The 15656-nt window shown below is 45.1% G+C and overlaps 1 protein-coding gene across 1 annotated transcript in view; it reads right to left on the reverse strand.

Annotated features, from left to right (window-relative positions):
• SERPINE2 (serpin family E member 2) overlaps window positions 1–15656 on the reverse strand; it is a 61799-nt gene that overhangs the window by 6199 nt on the left and 39944 nt on the right. The window contains exons 4-6 of the mRNA XM_044241702.1: window positions 10196–10393; window positions 1844–2042; window positions 183–283 (exon numbers count right to left, since the gene is read on the reverse strand). Coding sequence (XP_044097637.1) covers window positions 183–283; window positions 1844–2042; window positions 10196–10393 — 498 coding nt within the window. The remainder of the gene's footprint in view (window positions 1–182; window positions 284–1843; window positions 2043–10195; window positions 10394–15656) is intronic.

The raw sequence follows: 15656 nt of genomic DNA on the forward strand, positions 1-15656 counted from the left end.
GCTAAGTGCAGAGCCCCACACGGGGCTTGATCCCACGACCCTGAGATCATGACCTGAGTCGAAATCAAGAGCCAGACACTTGAGCCCCTCAAACGCCCCTGATCTTTTCTTTCCGAACAAATCAGAGACCCAGTTTGTAACACAGTCTCCAAGTTTAAGAAGAAGTTTTAAACTGAACATACTTGTTATTTTTGCAAAGTTTGCTTTCAATGGATCGAACATCTCGGTGATGCCAAGAGCTTTCAGCGGCTCCTTCAGGTCTGTCTGTGCTACAGCTGTGAACCTAGCAGGGAAGGAGAAAATGAGGGAAAATCACCATACCATAAACAATGTAAAACGATATTATCAGTGCCGGTGCAGAAGGCTTGATAAACGGATTCTTTGTTAAGTATGCTCTGGACACCAATCTAAACTGTATCTGAAACTGTAGTTCCAAGATTGAAGCAGAGAACGACTCCTCTCTCAGACACTTAGCAGGCGAAAGGAGCAGGACCCAGTAATGGCAAACGAGGGTGCTCTCACCCTCCCGTGCTCCAGGCTCCCCCATTCCAGTTCTTAGGGAAGAAGCACTTTGGAAGCACTTTCCCTCAGGCTCATGGGAGGATATCCAGAATAGTGACAGGATTATCTATTTCCAACCAACCAAACATCATGGTGGCTGCCGCACTGGGGATGGTCGAAACAGAGGAGACCAATTCCTGCTTCTTCTTGATGGGATTCTGAAAGCGTTTTACTAGGAAAATACGAACTAACAATAGGAACTGGTGACAGTGCATTCTATTTGGGTGTCACAAGAGTTTCTTGCGACCTGTCTGGCCTTAGAGTCACATTTACGTAAATGTCAGCTATTAAATCTATCATCAGAGGAAGTTTTTTTTTTTTTTTTTTTTTTAGGCTTTCTCCCATGTGGTGGAAGAGCAATCAGGGTGGGCGAGCAGATTTTCATCGCAGATGGGCTCTAATGATCATTTACCATTATAATTGTGCTTTACCTATAATGTCATAAACCGTATTCATTTATAGCAAGCACTGCCTACATAGAGGCACCCTTCCAATTAAAAAAATTCTTAGGAGGATTACTAATACTTATTATGAATGGACTCCTTGGATTATACTTAACTCAGTGACCAGAGAAGTAAAAGCTATTAGAACTGGAAGGTGTCGTTTCCACCCTGAGACGTGGCTGCTAAAAAAGCTCCGGGGACTGGTGGCATGATCACAGACAACGGAGGTTCACTGCCTCTTTCACAGGTCTGGGTATAAGGCATTCTCTCACCTGTTAGAAATTTGGGATTTAGGCAGAATTTGGGAGGACGGTGCAAGAAAGAACTGCCAACGTGTGATACTAATGTAAGAATTCTGCCTGGATGGTTTCAAAACGTTTCCTTACCACCTAGCTTTTGGACCTTGGTCTTCAGGAACTTCCAGCTAAAACTTAAAAAGACTAAAATGAAACTCCTTATCAAAACACGACTAACCTTTACTGTATGGTTATACATGTGCTTTTCAGTCTTTTGGACAAAATTAAGTAAGTTAAAAGCCCTCAAAATGGTACTAAGGAGCTTGAGGTCTTATGGAGACTCAGAGGTCAGGCTGCCTCCTTTGCTCCCCTCCTGATGATCATTATCCTGCCGCATGAGAGGCACAGGAACTGGAGGGGGGATGGGGAAGCTTCCGCAAAAGCAGAGCCTTGTATTTCCACCATGCAACTTCTGAAAAGTAAATCAGGCTTTAGGATTTAGGCTGTGCCATTTCCTAGCTTCATGCTGTCTGGTATTTGACACAACTTCTCCTGGGACGGAGTACTCCCAGTGTCTTCCTTTCAGGGAGAGGGACCACTTACTTGGGCAAGATGACCTGCACCCTCTTGGGCACCATGTTGCTCATCCAGCTGTCTATGGTCTTGGTGCTGATGTGAGGGATAATGGCCGACAACGGGGTAGAGCTCTCGGTTGGCAAGGCGATCAGCATGCTGATGCTTTCCCCGTGGTAGGGCAGTTCGATGAAGTTGTACCATAAATCATTGGGGGTGCTTGTAGACCCTAAAGAAATCAGAGGCAGGTTCAGGGTATCCCTGATGACTTCTAGAAGTGGCCTGAATGTTTGCTGACCACATGGGTAACTTCAGAGGGAAGAGGGCAATTCAGTTTGAAAACTTCTCTTTTCTAAATATAGTTTCCTTAAAAGGACAAAGATAAAGACAATTATTTCTTCTTTCCCTGGTAAAGAATTCTTTCTTCAATTTAGACATGTCTTAACAAAATGCCTTTGGCGTCACTAAAATAACATTAATTCTGTTGAGTTGAATTGAACGAGATCATGAGGCACTTAGAATACAGTGCTTTGCAAGAAGCTGGCCCTTATCATGTGAATAAAGGAATGAATTTGAGCTGCCTGAGAATTGCTCATTTGGCTGATCCTATGTGAGCATGTGAAGAGAAAGGAGAAAGGGATGAACGGCTCCATTGTTTAGGGCCCACACCAACCATTTCAACACATTTAGAAGCTGCAGCACCCCATGAAGTAGTATTATAAGGGCCTATTTAGCCAGAGCGACTCCATCTTGGTTAAAAGCCATTTTGTTGTTTGTGCAGTAAAACTTAAAATGACCCTGACCCACCCCCCACAGAGGAACTTACTTAGAAACAAGTCTGAGAAACCAGTAAAATATGGTTGGCCAGTTCCTAATAACAGAGCCCAGAATACAAGGCCAAGTCGGCCAGTTCCTGGTAACAGAGCCGAGAATACAAGGAGGAGTCGGGCCAGGTGAAAACATCCAATCAGTAAAGCACACATAGTATCTCCCTAACCACCAAAGAATGTAAATCCCGCCTTTTGGGCGCCAAACTAGAGCGCCAATTCTGACCAGAGTAATAGGTTCGTTCAAACAGCTACTAAAGGGTAAATTGTAATTCAGTTAGCCACCTGTGTGGGGCCTAACACGACTATGCAATGTTACAATCTCATCGGCCACCTATGTGTGGCCAGGCTTTTGCTCTGCAAAAGTTAGTCTGTGAGGCTGGGAGGGGTCGCTGTCTTCGGAGGCGGCCCTGACCAGTCGGTCAGTCAATTCTTAAGCCTGAAAGCTGGGGGTGGTCGCTCTCTTTGGAGACGGCCCTGGCCGGTCAATTTAGCATAGGATGAAGCTTTGCATAACTTTAACTTTGTTTCAATTTCGTTCCCCTGGCCAATCAGTCTGACTTCTAATACTTGGCATAAAATAAAGCAGTCCTATTTCATAGACCAGGAGGCTACAATTAGAGAAAGTAAGTAACTTGCCTAGAGACACGTGGGCTAAGAAGTGGAACACCAGGACTTGGATTCAGTATGTCTAACGCCAACAATGACCTTCCGAGTCCACTACCCCACTCCTTCCTCACACTTCACCCACTCCAGAAACCGTCCTTACGGCTTTTAGATACCTTATGGTATTTGTACTTCCTAATAAAAACCTGACGATTTAGACCTGCACTTCTCAAAATGGCGGCTGTCTGGAGAACAGACGCCCAGGAGACCTGCATGTCGCCCGGGAGACAAACAGACTCCATGCCCTAGTGAGTTTAGGAAACACTGGACTGATTCTTCTTGCAGATTCATAATATATACCAGTGCTGTCAAGGCTCTGAGACAGTTCTGAAGGAAAGCTGTTTGGCTATCCGCAGGTTTCCTGAACTCATTTGATCCGAGAACCCTTTCATCCCATGTAAAACATTCAAAACATTCAGCAGCTGAGCAGCACAGCTGCGCACTGACGGATGGGAGCTGGTGTTGCTGAGCTCAGGGAGGCACCAGCTGGAAGCCCAGCTCAGGGGCACGGGGCCCACGGAGGCCACTGACTCCCCGGGAAAGAACCTCCCATGGAGCACGCACGCCTTAGGATCCCATGAAACCTTTACATCAGGCATGTAATGAGAGACTCATTAAAATTAACTATGTGAATGGAAAGCTAGCATTTCTAGATTTCTGGCGGATCTCTGAAATGGTTTATTAAGCACTTCAGACTTTTTAAGAACGGAGTGACCTTGGTGAGGCACTTAACCTCTGCATGCCACTTACTATGGAGAGTGGAGATATCAGAGACCTTAAAAGTACGTCCCTCACAGGGTCGCCGTTATGATTAAATGAGAAAAAATATGTAAGCGCTTGGCAGGGCCGGGCCCATGGCCGATGCCCACTGAACATGGGGGCCCTCCACCTCCTCCCCCGGCTCTAGATGACCTAGAAGAATAATGCATTTAAGAAAAAGAGAAAAGAGAGTTTCTCTCATGATTTTCACTTGTCTTTTCTCTGGGGACGAACTCTGCCAGTCACCGCGTGTGAGACAGGGAACTTCAATAAGCCAGTTCTCCACAGGAGGGGGCTGGAAGGGCAGAGAAAGGGAGAGACCTCGAACTTTCTTTGTCTTTGTTACATAATGAACACTTTTAGCTATAAAATATGATAAAGAATAGCAATGCTATTAGAATATGTGACATGACAGGATGACATTCAAGTTTTTCCTTCAGGAAGAAAACTGTGGGCAATTCGGGAGGTGCTCAGGATATCCCCTTCCCATCCTGCTGCATTTGCCGGCAGCCTGTTCAGCAGCCCCGTCTGGCTCCGGACGCCCGGGAACTGTCACTCAAGGCCAGTTCTGTCTCTGGGCTGCCTAAGAACCAGAGATGGGATTCTTTAACTTTCCTTTTACCTTGAGTAATAAAATGGTCTCGGCAGAACCTGGAAAATCAATGGGAGAGTCAGAAAAAAAACACCATTTCCTAATGAGCCCTTTAATCTTCAAAGAAAATAGAAGGCCCTGATCTGGTAGCTCTTCTAGAAACTGTGCGGTTTGGGGAGCAGTTAATGATCGCTTCAGGGCATGAAGTAAGGACCTGGAGGCATCCGCTAACCACTTCTAGAAACATTTACTGTTCTGATAAGAAGAATCAGGGTCACGTACGAATAAAGAAAAATTATGAGCTGGGGTGTGTTTTTCCAGTGGGGAGACGGCTTTTACCTCCACCAGTGAATCCAGCCTCCACTGGATACGTGTTTTGTTTTTAAGATTTTATTTATTTAGGAGAGAGTGAGAGAGAGATCATGAGCAGGGGAAAGGGGCAGAGGGAGAAGCAGCCTCCATCCCAGGACCCCGGGATCATGACCTGAGCTGAAGGCAGATGCTTAACCGACTGAGCCACCCATGCGCCCTCCACTGGATACACCAGTGACTGATGAGTTCTGTGAATAACCCCTAAGCATTCTGTACCCAGGCACTCACGTCCACCCGATGATTCCTTTCTCCCTGGCCCTGCTTCTGCTTCTGATCACAGATGCCTCTCTGTACACACCCCTTCCATGCTAATCTTTGCTTGGTGGCTTGAGGAGGTAGGGGACAAATTAACATCTCTCCTCTCCTACCCTGATCACTACAAGACTGCTTTCTCAGCATCGTCTTAGGGAGAACAAGGGCTAGCTAAGGTTAAACACATGAAATCTGGAGGTCTAGAATCTGGATTCAAATCCTGGCTCTTCTGACATGCTAGCTCTGCATCTTGGGCACGTGGCTTAATGCCAATCTTAGTTTCTTTATCTGTAAAATGGGATAGCAGTGCCTGGTTTATAGGATTGCTGTGAAGATTCAACCAGACGATACACGCAGCACAGTGCTCAGCACAGAGGCTTGCTTGTACCCAGTAAAAACTTTCATCTACTGATGGAAGGAGCTTTAAAAATGCATTTCTTCTTGACTGCCCAAAAAGCTGAAACGCAGCCTCAGTCCACCAAGAGCAACCACAGCGACTGCAGTGGGCACAGCTCCATGGCAGAAGGAATCGAGCAAGGAAGGGGAGCTGGAGCTTTGTGTCCTAGCAGGCAGCTTGTCTTTGTCCCAAAGCCTTTCTGTTAAAAAGTCCCAGCCAGGCTCTCTGTGCTTTAACATCTTGGAAGTAGATGGAGTGTTCTCTAATGAGAACTGATGCTGGAGTGTAGAAAAATGTGAATGAAGCAGGTTCATTCATGCTGGAAAGGAGGAAACAGATTAGAAGGGAAGAGCAATCTTTTCTCTTAGATGAATGGGGATCAACAAAACCTTTAATGAGAAGTAATAGACAAAGAACCAAGTATTAAACACATAGAGATTTAGAACTTTCTGTAAATGGTATTTTGGGGATGATCCAGATATTCTGGAAAACCCCCAAAAGACTCTGATCCCCTCTTTAAATCCTATACGGGAGGAAGTCACTAGGCTTGCTTGAAATGTTAAGAACTCCTCTTGGCCTCTAAACTCAGAGAGAATATTTTAAATATGGAGTATCAGGAAAACTTTATAGACGAAAATCCCTCCAATTACCTTCCACTACAAGCAGCTTTATGGATTTCCTGAGCTCTTGGGGAACTGTTTCAGCCCTACTTCAGAAGAAACTGAAATACAGATTTGAAAGCAAAAAACAGAACCACTGAATGCATGTGGTCCATATTCTAGCTGAAATGCAAAGGGGGTCTGGGGAGAATTAGTGGGGAAGAAAGTGTGTTTTAAGCACCTAGGTGAGTGCAGGTGATGCTTGCTGAGCTAATGAACGTGGAGGGAGAACCAGATGGGTGAGGACGATAATATGTTTCATCTATGGAACTAAAACTTAATAGACAACCAGGTAGAGAGGTAACGTGAATAGGTAGGTATGAGTTGGAAGCTTAGAGGAGAGTGAAAACGGGAGATATACTGTCTATTCAAATATATTTATATATATACACATATATACGTATATATTTGGAAATCTTTGCGGTCTTTTTTTTTCAAAATGAAGTCTTTAATGTCTAAATTCATAGCCATAAATCAAAAAAATTATAACAACTTTTGATTCAGCAATTCCTATCCAAGGAAAGTACCTTTATAAATTCTGACAGTTGCTAAGGATTTATTTTTACAAGAATGCTTGCTGAAGTGTTTACTACAGGAAAAATGTAATAATATATACAATAATAATATCCATAGAATAGTATAATACATTTATGCATGGAATATTATACAGCTGATTAAAGGATCAAGTAAACCTATGTGAATTAACATAAAGTTTTCCACAATATACTATCTAATGTATAAAGCAGATTATAGAATAGAAATTACAGTATAATCCTATTATGCAAAAAAGTTTCATAAACATACTTTCTGTATCTATAGAAAAGGCCTTAAATAATACACCTACCACTAAAGGGCTTCTTAACGCTGGAAAACGGGATTATAGGAGAACATTTATTTTTTTGCCTCATTGCAATGTTTTATTTATAGATTTTTGCAATGAGCATGAAATACACTTCTTCTAAAAAAAAGATTTCAAGAACTTTTTTTTTTTTTTTAATTAGAAAAGTTTTTATCCTTAATGTGCTTCTACTTTGTGGGACATAGTCAGAAGGGTTTCCCCTCATCTTTCATTTTCCACCCTCTCATCTTAATCTTACTAAGTGAATCTTCTCAGAGATCTTGATGGCGTCTTGGGCGGACAGTCCAGAAGACAGATACATGGACTACCAATGTTTCTACAAAGTGATGGAGGGGGTGTGGTGAGACCCAGAACACCTGCGATGAGGGAGGGGAGGGGAGCGGGGGCGGGGTGGGGGCTTGGTTTGCAGAGGTCATGTGAGTACGCGGGGCAGCCTCTGAGCTCAGCGGCAATGGCCCGTCTCTGAGCACTGGCTGGTCGTGCCAGCCGGACTGGTGACAGGCAGCAAGGGGTGGCCAGCTACGTGGTCTGTAGTCACGAAAACAAGTAGCTGCTGTGCTGTCTTCACAGATGTGACAAGTCTGCCCTGTGTCACCCCGAGAAGCAGCTGTGCTGGCCCAAGAGGGAAACCAGGGAACAGAGGACCCTCGTGTGCTCTGTCACATGGCCCAGGAAGAGACTGGGTTGCACTTCCCGGTTACTCAGCAAACCCCCGTGAGGCACAGGGAGGAGGGCAAGGAGGGCGGCGGCTGTCCACAGCGTTTACTGTGAGGGAACAAGAACAGTGCGGAGAAGCGGCTTTCCTTCTGCTCTGAATTCAGTGCAGATCAGGAAGGGTCTGAGAGGAAGAGACAAGATCACTGGGTCCCTGAAAAGGAGTTTAATGACGGGAGTATTTACAAAGCATGGGCAGAGAACAGAGAAGCCATTTCAGATAGTATCTTGGGCTACACACATTACCAAATATAGGCTGGGGAGCGGGAGGGCAGCATGGTGACCCAGAGAGAACGCGCTCTTGGCCACACCTGCTGACAGGAGTAGAGACCTTTCTTACAGGGGAGCGGCCACCCTGGGGACCGCAAGGAGGGCCTGGAAGTCAATGCCCCAAACCCTCTCCTCCTGCAACCCTACCACCTGCCAGTCTACCTCACAGCCAACGCAACGGGAGGCAGGAGAGCCCCAGGGCACCTTCCTGGGGCCTCAGAACAGGGGGGAAGAGGGTGGGGAAGGGAGGGCATCACTCTCGGAAGGCGGAGAGAAGGCACCAGCTTACTGTGGTTCTATACAGTTAGAATCCTTGACAGCGAGAATGCATTTGTGCATTTCTGTCTGTAATATACACACACACTCTCAGACAAATCCGTTCTTAATGGAGAGGCTACCCGGATTATGTAACTGCCTCTCTAGGAACATACTGTATAATGAAGAAAAGATGTTCCATTCCTGTAAAAACAAACATATTAGTGTTTCATATGTCTTTCATATGGCTACAGGATCCCTGTGTTTTAATCTTTCACAACTGATATTTATTTTTCAGCAACAGAAACATACAATCATTGAAGGCCTTTCACTTTTAGCCTTTTTATTAGAACAGATAATATGTATAAAGATTGACCTAACATACAACGGCTTTGCTTCGGATATAAGCTGGTGGCTTTGCTGGCGTTCCAGTGAGGTCTTCCCGGCAACACGGGCAGGGAGTAGGAGGTCTGGGCTACCACAAGAAAGAGGGGATGACTTTTGGGCAGAAAGAGCCTTTTATTATTCTCACTTGCTGAGCATGTTATCTTCCTGCAGGGCTTTTAAATACAAATTATCTTCTAAAAAAGAAAACATTTGAGGGAATGACAAAAATTCATCTAGAAGCTTCACGAAAGATAAGCAAGAAGGAAAGGGACTTTGTTCCTTGTTCCCTTCTCGGGAGCCATTCCTTCACTTAGACAATTACGCAGATGGCGGGGACCCCGAGCAGCACCGGATGCTTTCAGCGACCGAATATGCAAAGGTCATACTCGGGGCCCATGTGTTCAGGTTCTGATCAGAGACACAAAGGCTAACTTACAGAGGAAAAAGATCAATTTAAATTGGACGACAAATGCTTCCATGAAACCAGGATTAAAAAAAGAATCACCAGACTTCGTGTGTCAATGCTGTGGTAATGACAGCAGGGGCTGGTCACTGTTTCCTGGGTTGTGAAACTGACACAGGCTTGTTTTAAAAGATTTGCAGATTCAAACAAAGAAAAATCATCATTTGAAGTAGTACCACTGTTCACATTTTATTGAACATCCTCCAAGACGTGTCTCTACAGATGGAGGAATATATAGAAAGTATTTTACGTAAATGAGATGAATCAGCATCTGCTGTTCTAGAACTTGTTTTCTGAAATCAACCGTATATTGTATCATCTTTCTACTTATGTAAATCTTAATCTATTTATCACATATGTTCCACTATACATACGTATCTGGGTTTTTTTTATTTGCTAGGGTGAGAGGATCTTCAGAGCTTACGTTCCTTGGTGTGGGATCACTACGTGGGCTCCTAGGAAGTCCCCACCCCACAGCTTCTTCTGCCCGCCACAATCGGGGCGCCGACATCTCCCCCAGCCCCCACCAGAGCTACAACTGGGCTTTGTCGATCTTTGTAATGTTTGCGAATCGGTAAGTGGAAAGGAAATCAAATTTTTACTTTTATTTTTAATTTGGTAATGTAAGGTAGCTAATGATGATTTGATGAGGCTTTTGTAGGCTTCATGCCCGTTTATATTTCATATTTTATAAGCTGTCCTCTCTCTTTAAATGTCAACCTAAAAGCCTATATGTTATATGTTAATACATAACCTCTGTAAACGATACAAAACTTTGCAGCTTTAAAAAAAAGTCCTGCCCTCCTCTCTCCTGGGCTTTTTTTTTTTTTTTTTTTTTTTTACATCAGTCAGTTCTGCGCCTGGACGAAGTGAAGGTGCTGGTGGGGCGCACGGCCACGCGGACACTTACCGCATCGGAACACGGAGAGCTGGGCTAGCATGGGCACTTGATACGACTTCCCATCCGCTGCCACAAACGTACGTTTCTTCGTGTTCTCGGGTTGGAACCGTGATTTCCACAAACCCTTAAAATAGACGGCATTGACCAGGACGAGTCTGGTGAGCGCACCATCGATGAGATCTGGGGAGAGCAGGCTGTCGATCATCCCTAGAGGGTCACAGAACAAGCACGGGAAGATCTCAGTATCGGCAGTCCACTGGAGGGCAAAAGGCAGTGTTGGAGCGCAGACAGTTAAAAAAAAAAAAAATGAAAGAAATTTTTAAAAGACTGAAAGGGAACTGTTTATAACACCCTTTTGGTCCTTTCTCATTTTTTTTTTTTCCCTCACTAAAAAATGAAAGCTGAGAAATTAAAGATAAAATCAGAGAATCCAAAAAGGACTTTAGACAGCCTCTATTTGAGGGTTACCAGAATTTTCATCAAAGTATTTTTATAACTGGAATGTCTGGGTGTGGCTCAGTCGATTAAGCCTCTGCCTTCTGCTCAGGTCATGATCCCAGGGTCCAGGATCGAGTCCTGCATTGAGCTCCCTGCTCAGTGGGGAGCCTGCTTCTCCCTCTGTCAGCCACTCCCCTTGCTTGTGCTCACACTCTTCTCTGACAAATAAATAAATAAAATCTTAAAAGAAATAAAACAAAAAAGAAATTATTTTATAACTCATTGCCTGCAAACCCCATATTTTAGAAAATCTTACTCATCTAAATAAGCTATACTTAATTAATGATGAATTTCCCTATCGTTGCTAATAACTGACAGGTGCGACTCCCAAGGAGGGTTTGCCATCAGCACGAGAGATGCAGTTGCTGTTTCAACCACCAAGATTTAATCCTGGGCAAAAATGAAGCTCTTTGGCCTGCGCAATTTTATCAAGGATAAATGTTTAATTTCTCTGAAGGTTTTAGAAATGTTGGGCATTTGCTTGGCATTCCTGGTACCACAAGGCCTCACAGCTACTTATGAGGGGCTGGAACCAAAAACTGGTGTCTACATTTATGAGTTAGGGATCGAGTTAGGTGTAATATTATAGAGATAAAAAGAAATGGGGTCTGTCCTAGAAGCCCTCCCGAGTTGAAGGGATATTCGCTCCACAAAATGTCAAGAATGGTCCATCTTGTTTGTGTCAGGAGTGAAGGAGCAAACAACTGTGACAGTCTCAGAACATTCTTTGAGGCCACGAAGACCTTTCTCAAATGCAACCTGTGCTTGAAGGTTTGGGTTTTCATTAAGGTTCCTTTTGCTCGGTCTTTGAAGATTCAGCTGTATATGTGTTATATGAGGGATTACTAATACCCAAAGTGATAAAAAATTAGCTTACTAATTAGTTTAAACTAAAAATTAGTTTAACTATAGCTTTTGACCCCAGCATTGAAAAAAGAAAATCATGGTGCCGTAATATAAGCGTTAAGTTGTAATTCTTTAAATGGTTAGAGTACAATCAATAGTTTCTGAAGAAGCAAGACTGCCGAATTCAGGTGCGAGGGCTTTGAGTCCCTTTAGATGATGTTCAAGAAGTCAATGTCCAATAAACAAATGTTTGCCTACGTCATGGTCTGATCAAGACGCACACCCAGAGGTTGCCCAGACTCCAGTGTCCTCAGGAAGAGCTTCATCACTACTCCTTACTTACACAAGGGGGCACCAATGCCACCATCAGTCAGGATCGGAAGGAAAATCCCCAAGCTTAAATGGCCATCATTCTATGAAAGGGCAGCCCGTGTCCTGTGGGAAGAAGTCACGATTCTGTGCTTCAGCCATGGCAAATTCCTCACAGTTGGCTCCCGACAGTGGAGGTTGTGTCTTATCTTTGCTGGAAACATCACTCACTCCAACCCCTAGGTGCCTTTAAGACACAGGTCCACTCTGTATCTATAATAAACTTCCTCAGACCCTCCTCACAAACTCCCGGAAGTTTCCATAAAGCTCAACACTCAGCACCACCATTATACGTGTGGTTTTAGACCCATCTAATGTGTCTCTCTCTTCCACCTGGACCACAAACTGCACAAGAACAAGGACCCTGTCATTCACTTTCTGAAGGTCAAGTCTCTCTCTGTGTTGAGTGCATCGTCAGTGCTCAGTAAGTGTCTAAGTGTCTAAAAAGACGCTTATTGTCTTCACAGACTCCTTTTTGTTGTGGTAGATAAGGCCTCTGACTGACACTGTCAGGATCAAGATATAATAAGGGGGATGAAGAAATAACGAGAAATGATAAAAAGAAATGCATGGTTTAGCACGTGGAGGCCCTGTCATCAAGAACTACGTACAGAGCTGTGCAGTAGACGTGCATTCACCTACCCACCCTCCTTCCCATCCATCCATCCAACCACCACCCCACCATCCATTCTAGGATACCTACCTACCATGTGCCAAGTACTCTTCTAGGCAAGAAAATGAACAAACAAAAAATGAGGCCCACCCTCAGAAAGCTATAGAGAAGAGAGGGGGGGAGGTTGGCATAAATGACTTAGGAAAGTGTATTCAATAGTAATAAATACCTTGAAGCAGAAGTACTCGAAGATGCGAGGGCAAATAAGAGAGGGATCCGATCTGGTCGGTGGGGTCAGGGATGGATGGGTTCCCTGAGGTATTACTTGCCCTAATAGCTATAAAAACAGCTCACGCCAAAGTAAGTCAATCAGAGAAAGATAATTATCATAAGATCTCCCTGATAGGAAGAATTTGAGAGGCATAGTGGGAGGTTTGGGGGGTAGGGAAGGAAAAAATGAAACAGGATGGGATCAGGAGGGAGACAAACCATAAGAGACTCTTAATCTCACGAAACAAAACTGAGGGTTGTTGGGGGGAGGGGGGTAGGGAGAAGGGATGGGGTTATGGACATTGGGGAGGGTATGTGATATGGTGAGTGCTGTGAAGTGTGTAAGCCTGACGATTCACAGACCTGTACCCCTGGGGATAATAATATACTATATGTTAATTAAAAAATTGTTTAAAAATTAAAAAAAAAACAGTTCATGCTTGTTGAACATTTATTGAGTGCTATGCACTTTGCTAAATGCTATTTATGCATATTATTTACATTTCCATAAAAACCTTAATGTTGTTATAACTTTTAGTAGATGTCACTGTCGTATCTCCACTTTACAGGTGAGGACTCTGGGGCACAGGGAGGTTAGGGACCTTGCCCCAGGTTACACAGCTAGGAAGCGGCAGAATGGAGATTCAAACTTAGCGCCTGTACTTTTAACTGTGATGATGCCATTCCTGTGCGGGTGGGGAAATAAACAGGCATTAGCAAGGGGAAGGAGGAAGAAAGGCAAGCCGGTAGCCGGCTGTGACAGGAGAGAGCCTGGTGAGCTGGAGGGACAGGGAGGAAGCTCGCATGGCTGGAGCACAGAGTAGGGGAAGGAGCAGCGGAGGTGGAGATGCAGGCAGGGCAGCCCTGGCGGGGCCATCATCACCCCATCACATGGGGTCTGGCTCTCCCCCTCCGGAGGGGCAGGAAGGAGACTGGGCAGTCTTCCAAATGTGGACTGCTGGATCTCCAGGGTCCTCGTGGGCTCTGCCAGGTAGGTAAGTGCCCCTCAGTGGGGCTGATCGCTCCAAGGGGGCAACACGGGACCTTGTGGGGGAGTTGACAGCTGCGTGGCAGGTGGCCCGAGAAGCCACCTGTCCTGCGATGCTCCAAATGGTCCCACGCACTCAAGAAGTGTCCTGCTTGCTGTGCGGCCTACTCACACTAGTGTCACACTGGCTTTGCACCCCCGGAGCCCAGAACCTCGCTCTCTCCTCCATGTAAACACAAAGTGACCTGTCTGGGGGCATGTTCTTCACGTACAGGGAATTTTCTAGGTGTGTGACTGCCGGGCATATCAAGTGGAGACTCTTCTTATTTTATTCTGAAATTTTTACCAAGAATTTTGCACCGTTTTAGAAAAAAGTGCTTCAGAGAAAGCGGAAGGCAGCTTGTGGTTTTCGTGTTACTGGCATGACAAAGCTGCCTCCATCTGTTTTTGTAGCTGTCAGTTCACAATTATTCTAAGAATATGACGGCTTTATTATGTTCTCAGGTGCAGCTGGTGCCCAAGGGTTTACCTACTGAACTACATACATAAATTAGTTTTGTTTTTCCTTGTATTACAGTTCAGCATTTACTAATTTTTAAGAATTTTGTGTACTTCTGGGGTGGCTGGGGGGGGGGCTCAGTTAAGTGTCTGCCTTCAGCTTAGGTCATGATCCCAAGGTCGTGGGATCGAGTCCCACATCAGGCTCCCTGCTCAACGGGGGAGCCTGCTTGTCTCTCTGCCCCTCCCCCCACCATTCGTGTGTCCATGCACTCTTTCTAATAAATAAATAAAATCTTTAAGAAGTGAAAAAATTTTTTAAAAAGAATAAAAATTTTGTGTACGTGTGCACAGGTTACGTGAGCTATGGATTTCACTTCAGGGTGGCACAGTGAGTAGTAAAATCTTTGTTTATAAAATCTTATAAAATATAATCTTATAAAATCTTACCAAAAGATTATAAAATATAATTTTTTAATATAGAACTATATTATAATCTTATATAAAATCTTTGGTTATAAAGACGGGAGTGGGCCTGTAGGGTTGAAAAGCATGCCCAAGTCTTACCACACTCCCCCCTTCCCCAGAGGCAGTAGGCAACCGAGTCAGTGTGTGTCCAGCCAGTCTGAGTGCTGTCACGTGCACACAAGCGTGACTGACTACTGCCAGCACGCTGGGAAAGAAGGCTAGCAGGGAGCATTGACACGTGACCGTCAACCAGCCATCTAGCTCTGAGCGCCAGTGACCCCTGTCCTTGGGCCTCTAGGCCCAGAAAGAACCACTAAACCCTTCACACTTGCAGGTCTCCTGATGGTTCTGTGGTTTGGGGAAGGAAGCCCAGATCGCGCTGTCCAGGACCCTGTGGTGGAGAAGGAACGCCGTTCCGGCTCCCCTCTACCCTCCCCGGCCCTCCTGGCCCATCTCTGCACTAGTCTGCCACACGCTCTTGGACACTTGCGTCTACAAGTCTGCTGGAGGGTGGGGGGCAGAGGCAGACTGGGCGAGCACGCGTTTCCATGCAGAAAGCCAGGCCCCCTCCTTCGGAGATTCGATACAGGAGGTCGGGGTCCAGGGACCTGCATTCAGAACAAATGGCCCGGATAATCCTGAGGCAGGCGCCCCCGGAACCACGCTTGGAAACATACGACCTGAAAAGCCAGTTTCCTCATGTTCTGTCCTTGGGTCCCAATGGAGTCTTTGGGTCTCTTCTCGTGCCCTAAACTCAACCTCCTACAAAAAAAGTTTCCCGGGTCTATATCTGCAGTCTCCCCTTTCCTCCGTTATTCTGGACCCATCTCTAGTCCAGAACATTTCCACCTAGACCTCCAGTCTACAAATTAACAGGTTTTAAAACACCCCCGTTAGACATCTCCTCGGTCTAATGAGAG

Source organism: Neovison vison, chromosome 3, assembly GCF_020171115.1.
Source record: "Neovison vison isolate M4711 chromosome 3, ASM_NN_V1, whole genome shotgun sequence".
NCBI classification, from domain to species: domain Eukaryota; kingdom Metazoa; phylum Chordata; class Mammalia; order Carnivora; family Mustelidae; genus Neogale; species Neogale vison.